Source organism: Pelodiscus sinensis, chromosome 6 (genome assembly GCF_049634645.1).
Source record: "Pelodiscus sinensis isolate JC-2024 chromosome 6, ASM4963464v1, whole genome shotgun sequence".
Taxonomy (NCBI): domain Eukaryota; kingdom Metazoa; phylum Chordata; order Testudines; family Trionychidae; genus Pelodiscus; species Pelodiscus sinensis.
Window position 1 is genome coordinate 62,975,809 of NC_134716.1, and position 22,802 is coordinate 62,998,610.

Below are 22,802 nucleotides of genomic sequence, written 5' to 3' on the forward strand. Positions count from 1 at the left end.
TTCCGGGCAGTGGCACCCACACTTCACAGGCTCTGCCTGCACCCACCACACTGGAGCACTCGGTGCCAATGCCAGCTCTGCATGTGGCACCAGACCAGCAGGTGCTGCCTCATCGAGGACTGGCACTGGATGAAGTCCGTCCAGCACAGACGACATTGGCACCAACAAACGCTCTGGCACCAACACCAGCACCACATCAGGACCCTCCAGCACAGATGACCCTGGCACTGGCAGATTCCCCAGCACCAGCACCTATGAAAGCTGTGGATAAGTCATGAAGGCAAGGGAGTCCCATTTCTCCATCTACTACATTTTCACCAGGACCTTCCCCTTCGCCTCTGCTATACCATTCGCCGCTAAAGCACATTTACCACCAGTCCAAAACACTATTACTATCAGAGGAGTCCTTACTCACCACACAGGTCCCGTCCTCATGTTTACAGCTTCTATAGGCAATGATCCTATTCCCCATCGCACAGATGGTCACCACGCTATTCTTACTCCCCGGCCCGATCTCCCCATGCCGGTCACACTAGGCGATATGCAAGTGATAGGTCATCCAGATACTCATCACCTCATCCTTCCGACTGATATTACAATCATCACTACAGGTCTTCTTACTCTCCACATTACCATTACCACCAGTGCTCATATCAACAATCTCCACACTCCAACCGGCCGCCAGCACAGCACACTCCCCCATCGGAGATTAAGCACACACGCCAGCTGACTCCTCCTCTACAGAGTCCGAGCGTAGTCACCCAACATTCGGATCCCGAAGAGGGCCAATTGTCAGAGGTAGAAGGCCAATACCCGGAGATTCCAACAGCCAACTGCTCGTCCTCTTCTCCTAATGAGGCAATGTTCCCAGCGGATATGTCCCCTCTGGATGATGTCAAACAGTTCCATGAGCTTTTCAAAAGCATAGCCCAGTCCCAGGAAGTCCAATTAGCAGAGGTACAAACAAAGCAATACCAGCTATTAAAAAATCTCCATCCCTGGAAGAGTGCAAAAATTCCCCTCCCTAATGATGAAGCCATCATGGAGGCTGCTGAGGTCATCTGGCAGACACCAGCGTCGATTGCATCAACTTGCAGGAGAGCAGACAAGAAGTACTTTGTCCCCTCCAAAAATCTGGAGTTCCTATTCAATCACCCACAGCCGAACTCCTTAGTGGTGGACGTGGCTCAGCAACGTGCCAAAATGCCACAGTATAAGGCGATATCAAACATAAAAGGTTGGACATATTCGGTAGAAAGGTCTATTCTTCCTCAAGCCTACTTTTACGCATCGCTAATTATGTTGCCTTGTTATCTAACCACAACTTTGATAACTATGAAAAGATAGCACAACTGCTTCAATATCTACTGGAATCCAAACACTCTCTCCTAAAGTTGCATGTGCAAGAGGGTTTTGCAGCAGCTTGAGCGAGCTTGCAGATCTCACTGGATGTGGTGGACAACAGTGGCCCATACAACAGTGACAGCAATCGCAGTGAGGTGGTCGTCTTGGCTTACCTCTGCTGCAGTCCCCAGGGAGCTTCAAAACAAAGTGGAGGACCTCCCATTTGATAGAAACAAACTATTCATGGACAAAATGGATGAGGTCCTCCATTCGGGAAAGGCTTCTCACACAACACTCCATACTTTGGGGATGTATACACCTCCCTTTAGGTGCAGAAGATACTATCCCTATCAGAGGAGGTACGACTATTCCTTTCAAAGGCAACAACACCGGCCACTAGATCAGTCTCGTACAAGGCAGCGTCCGCAGCATAGATGACTCCAGCCCCCACCTTCCGTACAACCAACCAGTGGAACTCAAAACAGCAGGTTTGACTTTTTGGTCGAGGGCATGCAACAAGTCCTTCCCGCACAGGCAAAACATCAGGTCACCTACCTCTTTCCCCACCGACTACAACCTTTTCAAGCTCAATGGGCGGCTATAACATCAGACCGCTGGGTGTTACAACTTGTGGTATTTGGGCTCACCATCCCCTTCACAACCATACCACCTACAAATCTCTCAACAGGCCCTGTTGAGGCAAGAGGTCCAGCATCTACTGTCCGTAGGAACTATAGAGGTCGTCCCATCCCAGTTCAGAGGAAGAGGGTTCTATTCATGTTATTTTCTCACAGAGAAAAAACACAGAGGGTGGAGGCCTATCCTTGACCTCAGAAAGTTAAACCGGCACCTCCACCAACAAAGGTTCAAAATGGTGACCCTTTCCACTATAATACCTGCATTGGACAAAGATGATTGGTTTGCAGCCCTCAACCTGCACGACACATATTTTCATATAGGCATCCATCCAGCCCACATGCATTTCCTCCGCTTCACCGTTGGTGACGAACACTTTCAATATAGTGTGTTATCATTTGGTCTAGCAGCCATCCCCAGAGTTTTTTTGAAGACTCTGGCAGTTGTAGCAGCTCATTTGCGGCACTGAGGCGTGATTAAATTTCCGTACCTCGATGACTGTCTTATAAAGCGTCAGTCGAGGCAAGAGACATTGCATATAATCATATTAGCCAGACAAACCTTCCAATCACTTGGACTCATCATCAACGAGCAGAAATCAACAACAGAGCCTACGCAGATTATACATTTTATAGGAGTGTGGCTAGACTCCATTACCGCTCGCGCATACTTACCTCACGAGCGCTTTCAAGCCATATAAGAACTAGCTACTGTCGTTATGCAGGCCCCCACAGTGACAGTTCTTACTTGCCTTCACCTCATAGCACATGTCAGTGTCACCACCTTTGTGGTTCATCATGCAAAACTCCATTTCCGCTGTCTACAACAATGGCTGGCATCAATGTATATCCCCACAAAGCACAGCACTCACAGAGAGATAAGTCCAACCGCTCTCATTCACAGATCTCTAGGTTGATGATTGAATCCCCAAAATCTATTGGTGGGGTACCTTTTCATCACCAGCAACCATCAAGCCAATTAACTATGGATACCTCCCTTATTGGTTGGGGAGCACACATCAACGGCATGTCTGTTCAAGGGAAATGGTCGTCAACAGAGGCCGCCCTGCACATCAATCTCTTAGAACTCAAAGCCATGTTCCTTGCTTGCAAGCATTTCTGTGCTCACATTGCTGGTACGACCATCAGGGTTCTTACGGACAAGATAGCCAGCATGTATTATGTCAGTCACCAAGGTGAGAACGGTCCCGACTACTCTGTGCACAAGCAGTCAGCTTATGAAACTGGTGTGTATGAAATCCCATCACTCTGATAGCTTCTTACTTACCTGGCACAAGCAATGTCATGGCGGATGCACTCAGCAGACATTTTCCACATGACCAGGAATGGGAAATCCATTCCAATGTCCTGCAACACATCTTCCACACTTTGGGGTCCCCCCAGATAGATCTTTTTGCCACCTATGACAACAGGAAATGTCACCTATACTGTTCGAGAGGGGTGTAGGCAAAGGGTCCCTCGGAGACGCACTGCTAGTCCTCTGGGACAGACATCTGCTTTATGCGTTTCCACCCATGGTACATATACCGAGAGCGTTACAGAAAATCAGAGCAGATTCAGCCCGGGTAATTCTTCTAGCCCCAGCTTGGGCAAGACAGCCATGGTACCCATTTCTCAAAAGAATGTCCCTGCAACTGCTGTGTCCTCTGCCGCTCCTCCCAGATCTCCTCTCTCAGAACCATGGCTCTCTGCTACATCCGAGACTGGAGACCCTGCATCTAACAGTGTGGCTCCTAGCTGGTTTGACATAGAGGGGCGCCTTTGCTCGGATTGTGTAAAGGCGGTTCTGTTGCACAGCAGAAGAGAATCTACAAGGAAGACTTACCTGGCAAAATGGAATAGATTTGTGGCGTGGTGTGCGAACAACCACATTGATCCAGACACATCACTGATACATAAGATCCTCAATTATATCCTATCTCTTGATCAAGCGGGTCTTTCCATTTCCATCTCTTACAGTGCACTTATCAGCAATTAGTGCTTTTCATGGAACCGTCGACAGAAATTCGATCTTTGCCTATCCGTTGACTAAGAGACTACTAAAGGGCCTACAAACCTCAACCGCCCCTCCAGAAGACCTCAGCCCCCCCTCCTGGAACTTGAAATTGGTACTAGACACCTTGATGTACCCACCCTTTGAACCTATGGCCACAACATCACTATCCATGCTTACCAGGAAGATAGTGTTTCTCTTAGCAAGTACATTCACCCATAGGGTCAGCGAATTAGCAGCACTGATGGCAACGCCACCCTACACAGTTGTCAACAGAGACTCACTTATATTACACACTTATCCTGCTTTCATCCCTAAAGTTTGTTCACGGTTTCATGTTAATGAACCTATTGTCCTTCGCATCTTCTACCCGAAACCACGTGCCTCCATGTGAGAATTGCTGCTCCACACCCTTGACGTATGTCGAGCTATAGCTTTCTACATTGACAGAATGTGGAGCTGATGCAATATGGACCACCTACTAGTATTCCAAGGGCAATCCTTTGTCCTCCCAATGTGTTTCTAAGATCATAGTTTCTTGCATTACCACCTGTTATGCAATCTGCAACAAGGCCCTTCAGACCTTATGGAGGGCCCATTCCACCAGGGCGGTAGCGACATAGACTGTTTTTGCCTGTAGAGTCTCATTATCAGACATTTGTCGAGCGGCTACATGGTCATCCAATGTGACCTTTATGAACCACTATGCAATAGATCAATGGTGGGCCACGGATTCCACGGTGGCTTCTGCAATACTTTCAGTCATTGACAAACCTTGACTCCGGAAGCACACATCAAGTACTGCTACATAGTCACCATCAGTGGAGCATCCCCGGGGACCACTCGAAGAAGAAGAAGAAGAAGAAGAAGAAGAAGAAGAAGAAGAAGAAGAAGAAGAAATTACTCACCTTCATGCAGTAACAATGGTTCTTCAAGATGTGTCCCCGTGGGTGCTCCATGTCCCTCCCTCCTCCCCATTCCGGAGCCTTGTTCTTTCTTGTTGCAGATAACCGAGCAGTGAGAGGAACTGGCGGAAGCCAAGCCATGCGCAACAATTAAAGGGTGCGAATGGCACAAGCCGCTGATCACGCATGCGCAGCCTGGATGATCACAGCTATTCATAGTCTCCAAGCAGCGGCACTGGGAAGAGCCTGACACCATCAGTGGTGCACCCACAGGGACACATCTCAAAGAACCATCATTACTGCACAAAGGTGAGTAACTTCTTTTTTTTGCACCTTCTTCCACCTCTCTCATCCTGCAAATATATCAATTTAGTCTCCTAAAGATTCACACCCAGTTACCAATGTGTAATTTGTTTATCGTTTACAGCCCTTTGTACATCACGTGTGAATTTGGCACACTAAGTGTAATAAATACAATGTTATTAAATTAGGTTTAGTAAAGGACTAGTAAGTATATTTCAGTGAATTTTAAGTGATCTTATTAAATGCCCAATTTCAATCTTGTGGCCCAGTGAGATGAAGGAGGGCCACTCTCTAGCTTTGGTTCTTCTTCGAGCGGTGTCCCGTGGGTGCTCCACTGTAGGTGTCAGGCTTGTCCCAGTGCCACAGTTTGGAGATCTTTTTAGCCGTAGTCCACCGGACCACGCATGCACCAGTGCAGCTCGTGTCTTTTTGCGCCTTTCTTGTGCACGTGATCCGGTGCCCACCAGTTCCTCTTGATCGTCCCCGACTGCGGACGGAGTAAACGTGCTCGCCTCAAAATTTTGTCAGGATAGAGAGAGAGACTTCTGTTACAAATCTTAGTTAGTTAGTTCGTTGTATATAGTATATTACTTAGTTATTTGTTCATAGCTGTAGTCCCCCCAAAAAACAAAAACAAAACAAAAAAAAGATTTATTTTTTCTTGTACATAGTTAGTCAAAATGCTGGCCTCTCCTGGTTTCAAAAAATGTGAGACTTGCCGAGACGCAATGCCGGCATCCGATGGCCACTCCCATTGTATACGTTGTCTGGGAGAGGGCCACATACCTCAGAAATGCCTGCATTGCTCTAAGCTCATGGCCAGAGCAAGGCAGGACAGAGACATGCGGCTAAAAATGCTCTTATTTGATAAAGCCCTACCAGCTCAGGGCTCTGACGAGCCGACCACAACGTCTTCCAAAACCCTCACCAAAAAGATGAAGAAGAGACCTTCTCCATCTCCATTGCTACCCCCCTCACGAGCTAGCGCGGGAGCTGAACTGGGAACCTCTACCACCAAAAATGGCTCCGACAAATCAAAGCAAAGCCGCAGTAAGTCAGCGCCTTCCAAGTCCTTCCTTGTCTTCATTGATTTCGACTGCCAAGGTCCCGTCCCCAACTCAATTCTCTCTAGTGGGATGCTCTGCGGCTCCCCGGCGGTTTCCTACACCGAGACGCTCTCATGCTACAAGCCGCTCTCCGGTGCCCAGGCGCTCGCCTGTACCGAGCCCATCTCCAGCTCCACAACACTCCCCTGTCTTGAGTCATTTGCCAGCAGCAAGACACTTGCCGGAACCGAGTCGTTCTCTGACTCCGAGACGCTCACCAGCACAGGGAGGTCCATCAGCACCGAGAGGTTCCCGACGTCGAGACGCTCGCCAGCACCGAGGTATTTGCCGGCACCAAAGCGCTCTCCGGCACCGAACTCAGTGGCACCGAGGCGCTCGCCAGCACCGACTCGCTCACTGGCACCGACTCGCCTCCTGGGATCGCATAGCTCCCCTGCATGCAGACACTTACCAGCATTGAAATGGTCTGCAGTGTCGAGACATTCATCAGCACCGACGCGCTCATCGGTGCCGTCTCCGCCTTCAGTGATCGAACCATCACAATGTGACCCATCCAGGCAGGAAGACCATCCGACATTGGATAGACTCTCTACAACGGCGTCATCATCGTCCGAGCGTTTTCCAGCCCACACAACAGTTCAGCATAGAGCACGAAAACTGCAAAGCCTCTCACCCAGTCCTCACCCTGCTCAATTTTCACTGGAGCCTCCCTCAGTGCATGCACCCTACTATGCACGATCACCAGAGTACTCACACAGGAGCTATCATGCACCATGTCGTTGTTACCATACCAGTCGATCGCGCAGCTGCTCCAGCTCTTCCAGGGACAGGTCTAGATCTCCTAGAGCATTGGCTTGTTCCCTCTGCTCTTCCTATCATACCGGTCGTAGCCGACCATACCGGGCTCTTTCGCATATATCACAATACATCTGTCATTCACCATCTTACCATCCATATTCACACTGATGATGTACGGTCTCCCCAGGATCAACATATCATTCCCACTCTCCATTGCCATGGGAACGATCCTCTTCACCATCCCGATCAAGGCCGCAGATACCATCCGGTGTCCCATCGTCCCTCCCGTTGCATCACGCCCAGCAACCTGCCACCACACAGGAGGGCTCTTCAGTCCGATCTCCTATGGATGAGTCCTCTCCAAATGAGGCAGTTTTTCAGGGCGATACCTCGCCCCCTGATGATTTACATCAATTTCAAGGGCTCTTCAAGCAGGTAGCTGATAGTCAACGAGTACAGCTGGCAGAGGTCCAGCAGAAACAGCACCACTTGCTCTGTAATATCAAGCAGTCACTTCAGAGTAAGATCGCTCTGCCGTTGGACAACGCTATCCTCGAGATAGCAGACGATCTGTAGCAAAGCCCTGCTTCCGCTCCTCCTACCAACAAAAAAGCGGATAAAAAGTACTTTGTTCCTGCTAAAGGGATGGAGTTTCTCTTTACGCACCCACAGCCAAGCTCACTGGTTGTGGATGCAGTACAGCAGAAATTGAAAGCACCACAGCACAAGCCTACCAGTGCGGACAAAGACAGCAAAAGGTTGGAGTTGTTCGGGCGCAAAGTATATTCTTCGGCAACTCTAGCCCTACGCATGGCTAATTACTCCGCACTACTAGCTAATCATAGTTTCGACTACTATGCCAAGTTCGTACCACTTCTGGAGCACCTACCAGATACGAAGCGGGAAATCCTAAAAGCAGTAGTGCAGGAAGGCTATACATCATCCAGAACTGCGCTGCATATAGCTCTTGATGATGCTGACACGGCAGCCCATATCACCGGCACCTCCATTGTCATGCGCAGAGCATCTTGGCTCCAGCAGTCATCTACTCCGAAACACCTTCTACCGAAACTCGAAGACCTCCCATGCAATAAGCAGAACCTCTTCTCGGAGAAGACAGACCAGCTCCTTCACTCAGGGAAAGACTCTAGAACAACGCTCAAAACTCTCGGGATGTACACTCCTCGTGCCGTAGGAAGCAATATACCCCCTATCAGAGGCAGAGGCAGTTTACCCAACAAGTGCCTCAGTATAGGCAGCAGGACCAGCAACACAGGGGAAAGCAAAGACAACAAAGGAGGCACCCACCACCAAAAGTGTCTACTCAACATGGTACCAAACAACAAATTTGATGCCACGGTCGAGGGACTCAGAACCACACCCCTCTGCCTGTCTGCCCATGCCACAAGTGCCATTTTCCATCATCGTCTCAGGCCTTTTCTCCAGCGCTGGGCCTATATTACCGCAGACAAATGGGTCCTCCAGACTCTCAAACTAGGGTACATGATTCCTTTCGACTCCCTTCCCCCCTCCCCCTGCCCCGTCCCTTTTCAGGGACCCCTTTCATGAGCCCCTACTCATGCGGGAGGCTTTCAACCTACTTACCATCGGCGCGATAGAGACTGTTCCCGATGAGTTCCGGGACACTGGGTTCTACTCCCAATACTTTCTAACAGAGAAAAAATCTGGGGGTTGGAGACCGATATTGGATCTTCAAGGTCTCAATCGTTACCTTCGAAAACAGGGCTTTTGCATGGTTACCCTAGCTACAATAATCCCAGCCCTTCATGACGGAGACTGGTTCATGTCCCTCGATCTCCAGGATCCATATTTTCACGCAGCCATACACCCGGCTTACAGGCATTTCTTACTATTCCAAATAGGTCCATACTACTTTCAGTACAGAGTCCTCCCCTTTGGACTCTCATCGGCCCCCAGGGTGTTTTCCAAGACTCTAGCGGTGGTTGCAGCATTTCTTCATCGTCTAGGGGTCAAGATATTTCCCTACCTGGACGATTGCGTAATCAGGGCCCCTTCCCTTGCAGAGGCCCTCACCGCTACGAACATTACAGAAACAGTCTTCAACGCCTTGGGTCTCATTATCAATGCTGCAAAGTCGTCCATGACTCCTCATCAGTCCATACAATTCATCAGCACCCATCTGGACTCTATCAGGGCAAGGGCCTTTCTACCAATATCGAGGTTCCACTCAATGCAGGATCTAATACAAGTGCTTCTTATCAATCCCAGAGTATCTATATTCCTTTGCCTACAACTCATGGGGCATTTCGCATCCACGACATACGTCGTCCAGCACTCAAGGTTACATTTTCACTGCCTCCAGCATTGGATAACAACTATCTACTCTCCAAACATTCACTAGGTTCACAGGATGGTTCCAGTTCCTTCACACATCAAGAAATCTCTAGCCTGGTGGACCATACCCAAAAATCTCATGTCTGGCATGCCCTTCCACCAATCTCAGCCAACAATGCAAATCACTATGGACGCATCCCTCCTTGGATGGGGTGCTCACCCGGATCACCAACAAATACAAGGCTGTTGGTCTCCCGAAGAGTCCCTGATGCACATCAATCTTTTAGAACTAAGAGCGGTTCGCAACGCCTGTCAGCATTTTCTTCCACTTATTCAACACCGAGTCATTCGTGTCCTCACTGACAATATGGCTACAATATATTACATAAACAGACAAGGGGGAGCTCGATCTCGGTCGCTTTGCGCTGAGGCAATACGTTTGAGGCAATCACCACAACGTCTCCCTCACTGCCAGGCCAGCAGAACTGCACTGCCGATGCGCTGAGCAGCACTTCTCTGCAAACCACGAATGGGAGCTACACCCCCAAATATTGTACAGAATATTCCATCACTGGGGGTTTCTAGATATAGACCTTTTCGCTATGTCTCGCAATGCGAAATGCCCTCAGTATTGCTCGAGAGCCAGGATCGGACACAGATCCAGAGGCGATGCTTTCCTACGCAGCTGGTCTCACCACCTTTTATACGCATTTCCTCCCACGCCTCTGATGCCCAGAGTTCTGGAGTAAATACACTCAGACAGAGCCACAGTAATTCTCATAGCACCCTATTGGCCCCGACAGACATGGTTTCCCTACTTTATCGCATGTCAGCCCACATCCTGATCCCACTTCCCAGGTGTCATGATCTGCTCTTGCAGAATCATCGTTCCTTGCTCCACTCTCAGATCGACCACCTGGCACTCACAGCATGGTTTCTCCATGGTTCCAGCAAGCAGAACTAGCCTGTTCAAGTCCAGTTAAGAATGTCCTTTTACACAGTAGGAAGAAATCTACACGTATTGCCTACCTGCACAAATGGAAGCGTTTTTCCTCATGGTGTGCGAATACAGGAGACAGTTTGGCCTCGGCACCTATCCATCTAATCCTAGATTACCTCATGCACCTCAAGGACTCCAGTCTCTCCTTGGCATCTATCAGAGTCCACGTGGCAGCAGTCACCGCCTTCTACCATCCTGTACAGGGGTATTTGCTCTTTTCACATCCTATGACAAAGAGATTTATGAAAGGAATCACTAACCTTTTTCCCCATCACACCAGACCAGCAGATCCTTGGGACCTGGAGCTGGTCCTCAGTACTTTGACAACTTTGCCTTTCGAACCCCTGGCAATGTGCGACCTTCATACTTTGTCCATGAAAGTCATCTTTTTATTGGCCATAACCTCGTCAAGAAGAGTTAGCGAGCTGGTTGCATTATCAGCCTCGTTCCCCTATACAGTGTTTACTCCTCAAGGAGTCATATTATGCCCTCAGCTGCGTTTTCTGCCTAAAGTGAACTCTCAGTTCCATATTAACAAACCCATAGTTCTCCCTGTTTTTCACCCTAAGCCCCATTGTTCGGCAGAGCAAGCACGTCTTCACACTCTGGATGTCAGACACGCACTCGCCTTTTATATACAAAGAACTAAGCCACTGCGAAGATCAAGAACACTTTTAGTTTCGATGGCGGAGCACTCTAAAGCCTGTCTGCTATCTGCACAATGCATTTCCTCAATCATAGTTGAGTGCGTAAGAAAATGTTATATTTTTCAAAGCAAACCATTTCCAACAACAACTAGGGCTCACTCGACCCGAGCAGTCACTGCTTCTACTGCATTCTTGAAAGGAGTATCCTTGAAGGACGTTTGCAGGACTGCCACATGGTCATCCGATTTTACTTTTGCCAAGTATTATGCAATGCCTAACCTGCTTATACCAGACGCCACTGTAGCATCAGCAGTACTCTCCACAGCTGCACCTCGTTAGCTCCGAACCCTCCACCGTTCCAAGGAGCTATTGCTGTGCATTCACCTACAGTGGAGCACCCACGGGACACTGCTCGAAGAAGAAGAAGTTACTCACCCTGCTCCACGACCCGCCCTCCTCCCCTCTTCGGAGTAACTTATTGTGTTTTTCAGAACAAGTGGATCAGGAGGAACTGGCAGGCACCGGACCGCGCGCACAAGAAATGCACAAAAAGACGCGAGCTGCACTGGCGCATGCGTGGTCCGGCACACTACGGCTAAAAAGATCTCTGAACTGCGGCACTGGGACAAGCCTGACACCTACAGTGGAGCACCCACGGAACACGCATCTCAAAGAACCATCGTTACTTTACAGGGTGAGTAACTTCTTCTTGTTCATGCTGCTCTGGGTACATACATACATTATTAGCCTGTGCTGTAGTCCATTCCACTACATCTTCACTGCTATTTTTAGTGTACTAGCTAGATTAAATAGTGCAAGTACTGCCCCCGCAAAATGCAAAACAGCCTAAGTCAGAGCCACATGACACCCAGATGTTGTTTTACCCTTCTTCTAGCTTTTCCACAAATCACATAACATGTAATGACCAAACAGTGGATGGGTTCCATGAACACAGAATTTGTCTTAATTTCCTAGCGGGTGGCCGGTTTCTGTTAGTTCTACAGTATGCCAGCTGTTGCCCACTATCTATCACGGTCTCTCTTTCACCAATCACCATTAACTCTGGAACATAAAGCTCCTGCCTTAATTCTCTGTGGACTGACTCAGAACATCTGAATTCGTGGGGTCAAATAACTTCACAGCAAATGATAATTTAATGAGCAGGACATGAAAAAAAGCAGTATGTTTGGCTTCAAAGCTGTGTTGAGATCTGAAAGTAATCCATGACAGGCCATATGTCTGAGTCTTGATGAATGTGTATTAACCCACATGAAAGCTTATTGAAGTTTATACAGAGTAATGTAAATCATGCATATAACAAAGATCATCCAGCTCAGAATTCCAAAAGGGAAAAAGAATATTTGGAAATGGCTTACCCAGCTGATCTGAGGATGGTTCAAAACTTACAGTGCATACGGATGTATTTACAAACTGTCTTGAGTTAACGTCTTCTGTTTCTTTACTGAATTCTACCAGGTATTTACTTCTTAAAATTGTGTACTGACAGCATGCAGTTTCATTATGCAGATATTTTGTAAAAAGCATTTCTGCTTTAGTTAAAAAGGAAAATACATGCACATCAGAAGAGTAACATCTAGCTTTAGAATAGAAGCTGATACTTACCAGTGCTTGTTAAAGGGAAGAATGAGCACAAAAGAAACAAAAGCCAGTTGAAGGGGAGATAGAGAAGACACATGATGGAGTGGGAGCTAAAGGGATATGACATGAGAGGAAAGAATGAAGCAGATCTTGAGCTTGAGAAGAGGGAGTTTCTTACAAAGTGAAGCTGATCTGTATATTTAGCATGAGCATTGAACTCTGGGGAGGAACAGTGATCAGAGCTGTGCAACTGGGGCAATGCCTCCAAAACAACAAGCAACCAACTTCCTACACCCCTAAAAGCCCTAAACCCAAAGTTCCATCTCTAACAAGCACAGCATACTTAATTACATTTAGAGAATGTCATATTTACTGTTGATTGGGCTGGGACACCTAAAAAAAGAGCGGTATATACATGGCCCAGATAGAATGTGTATGAATGGCAATACCCTTCTTGTGTACAAAATGAAATTAAGAAAATTAGTTGACATAAAGGAGCATTTCATTCTATTATAGTTATAAAGAAACAATTCAAAGAGTTGTTTTACAGCGGAGAAACAATTCTGGGAACTGCAAATTTTTAACACAACCATTATTTAAGGGAGGGAAAACAACAATGTATGGGTGTGGTTAAAGTACCCTATTTGGACATCATCAAAGTAAAAAACAATGATCAAAATACATTGTAGATAATCGGATAAAATAAACATGTTAATTTAAAAAAACGAATATTTAATGAATACAAAGGAAAACACATAGCAACAAAATGCTGAACAGAGCATTAAATATGATAATTGCCATGTGTTAAAAGTACAAGCTACAAACAAAACTGTGAAGTTAATAGTACCACTTCAATTAGTTTTATCATTAGGAGTCAAATAGCCAAGAAACATTTTAAATTGATTCATTCCTAGCTTACCTTATTCTGTGAATTTTTCTATTATAAAATATAACCATAGTTCTCTGACTTATCCCTACAATACAACCAATGATCCTAAAGCTAAATAAGCATTGTACCAGTCCGGGTCAGCGGGAGGCCCTGCTGACTCACTCCACTGACAACCGCTCCTGAAGTCTATGACAGTTTGGGTGGCCATGGCCCTGGGTCAGGGCAGGGCAACAAAGTCACATAGGGTATGTCTACAGTACCCCGCTAGTGCGAACTAGCGGGGTAATGTATGCATACCGAACGTGCAAATGAAGCCCGGGATTTGAATTTCCTGGGCTTCATTTGCATAAGCTGGCCGGCGCCATTTTAAATGCCGGCTTGTTCGAACCCCGTGCCGCGCGGCTACACGCGGCATGGGCTAGATTGTTCGAACTAGCAAGCCATTCCGAACTATCTGTTCCACGAGGCATACAGATAGTTCGGAATGGCTTGCTAGTTCGAACTATCTAGCCCGTGCCGCGTGTAGCCGCGCGGCACGGGGTTCGAACAAGCCGGCATTTAAAAATGGCGCCGGCCGGCTTATGCAAATGAAGCCCGGGAAATTCAAATCCCGGGCTTCATTTGCATGTTCGGTATGCATACATTACCCCGCTAGTTCGCACTAGCGGGGTAGTGTAGACATACCCATAAAGTCTATAACAGTTGGATTGCTCAGGCCCAGTCCCAGCTGCTGCACCTCTGCTTTTTAAATGTATTAAGAGCTGCCAGGTTACCATGAACTAGGAGTTACAGGAGGAAAAGCCCAAGCTCTCACTGGAGCAGATGAGGGATGGACTCCCCGAACCTGGCCTGGAGAGGCACAGGGTCACATGCGCCCAGGCGAGGAAGCCCTGCGCTATTGCAGAAGCGAATGGGCATGGCAGCTCTTAATACATTTAAAAAGCAGAGGTGCAGCGACTGGGACTGGGTGCAAGCTGGGACAGCGGATTCCCAGCTTACACTCAGTTCCCCCACTATGCTTCTGCCTTCCCTTGCCCTCCATGGAGACAGTGCTAGGGAGAACCAGCTTTTAAGCCAGCTCCTGCTCCCCCTCTCCTTGCTGCCTCTCCCTGATAGTGACAGCAAGGTGGGAGGGAAGCGACTAGTTGAGTCACTACTCGACTACCCAATAAGCCTAAGCTTATCGGGTAGTTGACTAGTCAACTAACTGCTTACATCGCTAAAGAAAAAGCATGAATATTTGGAAAGCTTGACTAGTGGGTTCACACACTGAATCCACAAAGTTTAAACCGTGTGCTAGAAAGGAACCGTATATCACATCGTCACTTTCATCTCTCATTGCGCAGTAGCAGACTTTGTGTGAATGATAACCCTGAGACACATATTGGAAACAGGAATTCAGCCTTGCCACGCTTCAGAATATTTTCCTTGGAGCTCTGTCCTTTCACTCAGGCTATTGATTTAACAGTCTTTAGCTTTATTGTATATGTAGTCATTACACTTTGTTCCATGGTTCAGCTTGGAAGAAAATAACTTCACCTATATTTGGATCTTCATTTCAGTTGCAGTGTATCCTTACATTATATAAAAAAAAGGCAATAATTCGTTGTAACTTCAAAATGCAAACATTCCTGAGACTATATCAGATGTTTTAATGTATGGTACACAAACTAATTAAATCATATATATCTAAGATTTGCTGATTCTGGAATAATATAACTCATTTGATGAAGTGGGTTTTACCCACGAAAGTTCATGATACTATATATTTTTGTTAGTTGCCAAGGGTATGTCTACACTGCAAAGTTAATTCAAAATAGCAGCCGTTATTTCAAATTCACTTTAATAGCGTCTATATATGCAAACTGCTATTTCGAATTTAATTCAAAATAGCAGGGTGTTTATTTTGAATTTGATAAACCTCATTCTATGAGGAGTAATGCCAAATTCAAAATAGCTATTTTGAATTAAGTGCTGTGTAGACACTTAATTCTAAATAGGGGGGCTCCAGCCCTTCCCAGGGAGCTCTGGTGGCCACTCCGGCCACAACCAGGAAAACTTACTCTCCTCTCCCCCAGCCCCGGAGCCATTAAAGAGGTAGACTTTGGCCACAGTGCCTGTTCCAGCTCCAAGCCTGCCAGCCCAGAGCCAGCAGTGGCCACTGGGGCCCCTGACACAGTAGCCCCAAAATATGAACCACCAAGCCACTGGCAGCCAGCCCTCCACGACTACCCAGGAGCAGTCTGCCAGCTCCCAGAAGCCTGACAGGGGCTGGAGAAGGCAGTTGCCTTCCTGGTCCAGAGTGGAGAACATGGACCTTATTCAGGTTTGCGGGGGAAGCCCCCTACGTCCATGATCTCCTCACTAGATGGAGGAATGAGGCCGACTATGGCAGGATAGCCACCAGCCTGGCCTCCAAAGACCACATGAGAACCCAGGAGCAGGTTTGCATGAAAATCAAGTTGGTCCGGCGAGACCTCCAACCCTGGGCCCTGAGCCTCCCCTCCCCCTTCTTCCCTTGCTTCCCACTTCCAGCTTCCTCCTCCCAGGTTTCCCCCTCCCCTCTCCCACCTTCTCTCTCCCCCTCTCCCACCTCCTTTTCCCAGTCTGCCCAGAGGTTCATCCCCCCCCCCAGTTTTGTTCAATAAACCCAGTTTCTATTTTTGAACATACGTGTCTTTTATTTGACATCAGAAAGGGGGGCTAGGAAGGGGTAAGTGGAAGGACGTGAGGGAGGAATAGGGCACGAGCCCCCGGTGGGGAGGACCAGGTTGGCTCTGAGGGCTCCTCAAGGTGGATGCTCTCCCTCAGGGCCTCCTGGATCCCCCGAATGGCAGCCTGTAGCAAGTGAAGCTGACCTGATGAGAACAACCCCATGAGACACACCAGCATGTCCAGGGGCGGCTCTGGCTCCATGTGGCCAAATGCTGTGGTGTCCCAAGTGTGGGCACTCAGGGCACTCCAAGACAGGACTGCTTTGCTGTCCCTCATCGAGGTAGACAAGCAAGCAGGGAACCCTGAGAACTGTCTGTCCGGGGTGGGGGTAGGATCCCTTTAAGCATGGAGCTTTGTTAGCCTCAAGCAGCAGCTCCACACACTAAGTCCTAACCTGATGCCCTGCCAGCACTGGTTCTGGCCAGCCTTAACTTCGGTTCAGGGTCCACTCAGTGTGGACGTGCTATTTCGAAATAGCAAAGCACTATTTCTATATAGTTTTTGTGTATAGATGCGTTATTTCGAATTAGCTTAATTTGAATTAACTATTTCAAATTAAGTTAACTTGAATTAATGCTGTAGTGTAGACATACCCCCAGGTGCCACAGGACTACTTGTTGTTTGACAATATGGAACACAATTTGAATTTGTTTATGCCTGCTATTGTTTACTAGCTATTTTCAGATTATATTTTGTGTGATATTTCTTTTGATCTCTTTTTCAGTGCAACTAAAATATACTTTCTGGAGAGGATATTACAGCTTCACTTTGTAAGAAAACTCCTTCTTATTTACTGCTTTTAACTGAAAAACAACATATAGAAGAAAAGGTTGTGAAAATTTGTTTTACTTGTACCAGGTATTGAGCAGAATTGCTTTCATACAATGCACATTCATGTGTACATTATTTATTTGTATTATGTAGTGCCTAGAGGTTCCAGACAGGATTGAAGATGTATCATTATGCAAGAGTACAGAGTAAAAGACAGTCCTTACTCTTAAGAGCCTGCAATCCAAACAAAGGAGACAAAGAAAAAAAATAACCAACAGCTCAAAAATACATCATGTGTTGATCATATTTCTCCAACCTACCTTTCCTGTATTCTGTATATATGCCACAACCAACTCATAGTGGCCATCTCTCACCAAGCCTGCCCCACAAATTGCTAAAACTCAATTTCAGAGAATAAAACAAAAACAGAAAATCAGACTGGCCCAAAGTGTCTCAAAGCTTGCTTCTGACTCACATCTTCTCTGCTCCATTTGGAAGGGAATGAGGAGTAACATCTGACAATGTCTTGGGAGAGGGAGCCAACATGGCCCATTCCTTCCATTGCAGTTATTGGCAGACAGCTCAAAGCTACTCATCTGCTCCCTGTGTTGCAGAAGATGACAGAAGAGAAGGGGTTCTTGCTGTAGTCTCATGAAATAATATTCAGATGTTTTTGTTTGCAAAACAAACAAAAAATGAACACTTCCTTCTCACCGTGAAATCAGGAACTTCTGGGAAAACACTGCTTTTGTAATGAAAAGACTTAATAAATAAGTTATAATATAAATCACTCTGCTACAAGTAGAAATCCTGATAGAAATATACAACCTAAACTACTAAAAACTAGTCTCAAATCCAGTAAGCATTAGTTTTTAAGAGACAAATCATTATTGTTCATTATTGTTATGTAATTGGATTGTGATATGTCTTTACAGATCATTGTGGTATATTTGCAACAAATCATGTATAAAGCGGGCCAAGTGAGATATCTATGTAAAGCATATGGCTCGCTGGTTGTGTTTGTAGTATTTGTATGCATGCATCTTTTTTTACTTTAAGATATGAACATTATATGTGTGTCAAATGTTAGCTCGTAGACTGGAGTAACTAGCTGGCCAGTAGGCCTAAGAAAGGCTATTCATGTTGATTGGCCCAACAACATGAACAATGAAGCATGGAGGCACCCAATTACACTGACTGGACTTCCTTGAAAATCTTCAGTCTAGAATGTGATCCATGGTGTCTAAGATGATACTATATTTTTAAATAGTAAATGACCACTAGGCAGATGACAGATTGTGGCAGGAGCACAAGCGCTTGCTTGTGGAGGGAACCAAATTGAAATGGAAACTTGAAATGACCAGCAGTGGGTCTCAAATGTTGACATGAAGACAGACACACTCCTGGCACTGTGCACGGAGTTTGACCCACTACATGAATGAGAGAGTATGCAGGTGACAGCTCCAGTAATAGGCCAGCAGTACATTATCACCCTGTGAAACTGGCAACCTCGACCTGTTGGCAATCAGTTTGGAGTTTGTAAAAATATATGGTTGGCACAGTGATCATTGAGGCGAGCCAGCCAAACCAGAGCTAGTGGAACAGATGCAGAACAATATGTCAGGAGTGAAGCAGGAGACTATGAACTAAATCAGGATGAGGCATCAGGAGTAGAGCAGGGGACCAGAAATCAAGAACAGGTCTGGGCTCAGTCACCAGGAGAATGCCATAAGGTGTGCTTGCAGCAGCAAGCCAAGGATCCATTTAGTTGCATAGAGAGCCTACACATAGTTTTCCTATACCTTAAAATAGTATGCCTGGGCCAGTCAGGGAATGTAATAGGCTCTCTGAGGGTATGTCTACACTACAGAGTTAGTTAGAACTAACTTAGTTCGAATTAGTTAATTCGAACTAAGCTAATTCGAACTAATGCGTCTAGAACTAAAAACTAGTTCGAATTAGCGTTTTGCTAATTCGAACTAGCATGTCCACATTGAGTGGACCCTGAACAGGGCTTAAGGATGGCCGGAAGCAGTGCCGGCAGGGCATCAGAGGAGGACTTAGAGCGTGGAGATGCTGTCTCAGGCTAGCCGAGGGCTGCGCTTAAAGGGACCCGACCCCCACCCCGGACAGACAGTTTTCAGGGGTGCCCCACTTGCAAAGCAGTCCTGGCTTGGAGTGCCCAGAGTACCCACACTGGGCACATCACAGCACTCGGCCATCAGCCCGGCTGCACTTGCTGCAGGCTGCCATCTGGGGAGAGGGGACAATTGGGGGGCTGCAGGAGAGCTTCCACCCCCAGAAGCCCGCAGAGCCAGCCCAGTCCTCCCCATCGGGGGCTCGTACCCCATTCCTCCCTCACCCCCTTCCACTTACCCTTCCCTAGTCCCCCTTCCTGATGTACAAAATAAAGATAACGTTTCTTCCAACATTGACTCTGTCTTTATTGAACAAAACTGGGGGAGACTGGGAAAAGGAGGTGGGAGAGGGGAAGAGAAAGGCTGGGAGAGGGGAGGGCAACTAACATGATCAGGGGCTGGGAACAGGTCCCATATGAAGAGAGGCTACAGAGACTGGGACTTTTCAGCTTAGAAAAGAGGAGATGGAGGGGGGACAGGATAGAGGTCTCTAAAAGCAGGGGTTGGGTGGAGAGGGTGCATTCAGAAAAGTTCTTCATGAGTTCCCATAAAGAAGGACTAGAGGACACCAAAGGAAAGGAATGGGTAGCAGGCTTCAAACTAGTAAGAGAAAGTTGTTCTTCTTCACAAAGCAAATAGTTAACCTGTGGAACTCCTTGCTGCAGGAGGCTGTGAAGGCTACAACTAGAACAGAGTTTAAAGGGAAGTGAGATCAAGTCATGGAGGTTGGGTCCATGGAGTGCTATTAGACAGGGGGTAGGAGTGGTGTCCCTGCCCAAAGTTTGTGGAAGACTGGAGAGGGATGGCACGAGACAAATGGCTTGGTCACTGTCTTCGGTCCATCCCCTCCAGGGTCCCTAGTGTTGGCCACTGTTGGCAGACAGGCTACTGGTCTAGATGGACCTTTGGTCTGACCCAGTACGGCCATTGTAAGCTCAGGGCTCAGGGTCGGGGGTCTCAGTGGACCCCCTTGATTTTCATGCACACCAGCTCCTGGGTGGCCAGGCTGGCAGCTCTCCTGCCCTAGACGGCCACTTTCCTGTGCCTAGTGCGGAGATCGTGGATGAGGTCCACGATGTCTGCACTAGCCCAGGAAGGTGCCCGCCTCTTGCAGTTCCGGGCAAGCTCCCGGGAGCTGCCAGCCTGGTCCCGGGAAGAGGGGGAGGGCTGGGGGGCATCGGGTGGGTGGCTCTGTGCCGTGCCAGCTGCAGGGTCTGCCGGCTGGGTGCTGGCAGGCTTGCACCTGGCATGGGCACCGTAGCCAGCCCGTGCCCCTTTAAGGGGTCCGGGGCCGGGAGGGGGGCATAGAGTTTCCCTGGTGTTGGCCAAAGTGGCCACCAGGGAAACCTGGGGAGGGCTAGCCTCCCACTAGTTCGAATTAAGGGGCTACACACCCCTTAATTCGAACTAGTAAGTTCGAACTAGGCTTAATCCTCGTAAAATGAGGTTTTCCTAGTTCGAACTAAGCGCTCCGCTAGTTCAATTCAAATTCGAACTAGCGGAGCGCTAGTGTAGCGGCTATGAATGTTAGTTCGAACTAACGTCCGTTAGTTCGAACTAACATTGTAGTGTAGACATACCCTGAGGATCTCTGAGAGGACATCTCTTGGTGCTTGAACCTCTACAGCTCATATGATGTCCCCCACTTTAATTTAAAAAAAAAAAAGGTTGAGCATGAAGCTAGTATGCAGCGAAGAGAAGGCCTCTGTCTCTTGCTCTGATTCTCCTTCTGAAGGGTAAAGAATTGTCTGATCTGTTTCCTAACTCTCAATAGCTGAGGAAGGTCTCCATTATCTCTCTCTATTCCTCAGCTTCTAGTAGATAAGGCAAGGAAGGAACATCTCACCACTGCCTCTCTATGAACTTGAGGGAGAGGAGTCTCTCCCTCCCCTACTTTTAGTGACCAAAGGAGTCTCCTCCTTCTGGATTTCTGCTAGGATGTTGTTAAACTGAGACATAGATGGTTAGTCCTAATCGTTACAACAGTGGTGGCCATGAAATCAGACCAGAGACTCCAGGCAATTGTCAGAATAGAAATCAAGACTAGAATTAGAACAAGGAACAGTCTGTCTGAACCATCAAGTAGCAGGTTTTATTCCCAGCAAGATAATGATGTTGAGCAGACTGGAGTAGCTACTCTCAGCAGGAGCCTATATTCCTGGCTTTGGGTATCACCTGATTAAACCTTCATTTGTAGATTGAGCCCTGGTTGCTTGACAGCCACAGAACTCTCTAGTACTCAGGCTCAGAGATGACTAATTTTAAAAGATACTGTCATAGGTGTCATGGGCAGGTCACAGGCAATAAACAAAAATTCATGGAAGCTTGCAACCTCTCTGAATTTTACTAAAAAAAGCTAGTTAGTGGGGGAAGAACAGAGACTAACAGTGGGAGTCCATCAGGGATGACTACTGGCTGCAGCTCCAGGCCGTCCAGTACCATAGGCTGAAGCTAAAGAAATCATGGATGTCTGATAAAGTCACAGAATCCATGACCTCAGTGTTACAATCGTATCCCGAGAGAGGACTCGTTACTGGATGATGCATTCCCCACAACCTATGAGGCATTAGAACAGCAAATGGAGAAGAGGTAGAAGAGCTTACTTTGCCTCCTTACAATGAGTGATTATGGTGCCACCTTCCACCTCTTATTCACGCAACCTTATAATACCAGTGGCATGCAAATTGAAGAGCTTATCATCTTGCAAAGCAAGTCACTTATAGCATGAGAATGTGTGATGGAGTATGTCTTCTCTGTACTGAAACCAGGAAAGTCATCTGGTATTTACGCTAAAACAACAAAAGAGGCAGTGTTTCAGATTATTTTCATACCATTTAAATGACCTTATTGCTATTCTTTATAGAAATATAAAATAACGTGTACAAGTCGCATAGTCTATTTGTTTTAACTCAATGTATTCCTTTGAGTTCATCTTTTAACTTTGAATCAATTTTGCACTTGTTGAAAAATGCTGGATTAAGAGCCCAGTATCCTGGAGCCTGGCATTTTCCCAAGATGGGAGAGCTGACGCAACAGCATGGCAACATTTCCTCTAAATGTTGGAGCCACGCTAGCTCAATCTTGCTCTGATAGGCCCATTCAGGCAACAAGGGTACCAGTTGGTGGCAGAGATTTCTGACTTAGACATTTGGAAGTGGCACAGGCCACTAACTCATTTCATATAACCTACTAGAGAGTCATCTGTGGTTCCAGAAATGCAGCCACTACCAACCCAAACTGGATTTGATCCTGTGCAGGTGAAGGTGAAAAGATCTACATCTGCTTACTAATATCTTGAGCCAAAGCACATGAATCTGCTCACTATTGTATATGCATATGTCTTTCAATTAATTAACGTAATGCTAATTATCCCCCTAAATTAAAGTATTAATTACAAAATATCCACTATCAGAGGGTTAGCCAAGTTAGTCTGGATCTGCAAAAGCAACAAGGAGTCCTGTGGCACCTTATAGTCCAGTGGTCCCCAACCTTTAGAGGCTGCCGGGCGCCAGAGGGCGTGGCCGTTCGCCTGCCAGGCGCCAGGGGGCGGGCGGCCCCCTCCATGGCCGCATGCTCGGGGGCGGACCCCCCCCGCAAGCGCCGCGCTCCTGGGGCTGGCCCCCCCGCAAGCACCGCGCTCCCGAGGCCGGCCCCCCCCTTG

General features: G+C 47.3%; 1 protein-coding gene across 3 annotated transcripts; it reads left to right on the forward strand.

Annotated features, from left to right (window-relative positions):
• The first annotated feature begins 5,023 nt into the window (after positions 1-5,023).
• LOC106732414 (uncharacterized) lies at positions 5,024-19,534 on the forward strand. 3 transcript variants are annotated; one of them, XM_025187654.2, is made up of 2 exons: positions 5,024-11,723; positions 16,957-19,534. In XM_025187654.2, exon 1 carries the CDS (start codon positions 5,882-5,884, stop codon positions 7,232-7,234), a length of 1,353 nt encoding a protein of 450 aa, XP_025043439.2. In that variant the 5' UTR covers positions 5,024-5,881; the 3' UTR covers positions 7,235-11,723; positions 16,957-19,534. The 3 variants fall into 2 exon arrangements, with proteins under 3 accessions (XP_025043439.2, XP_075788149.1, XP_014431927.2); XM_014576441.3 differs by having other exon boundaries at positions 17,157-19,534.
• Positions 19,535-22,802: the final 3,268 nt, after the last annotated feature.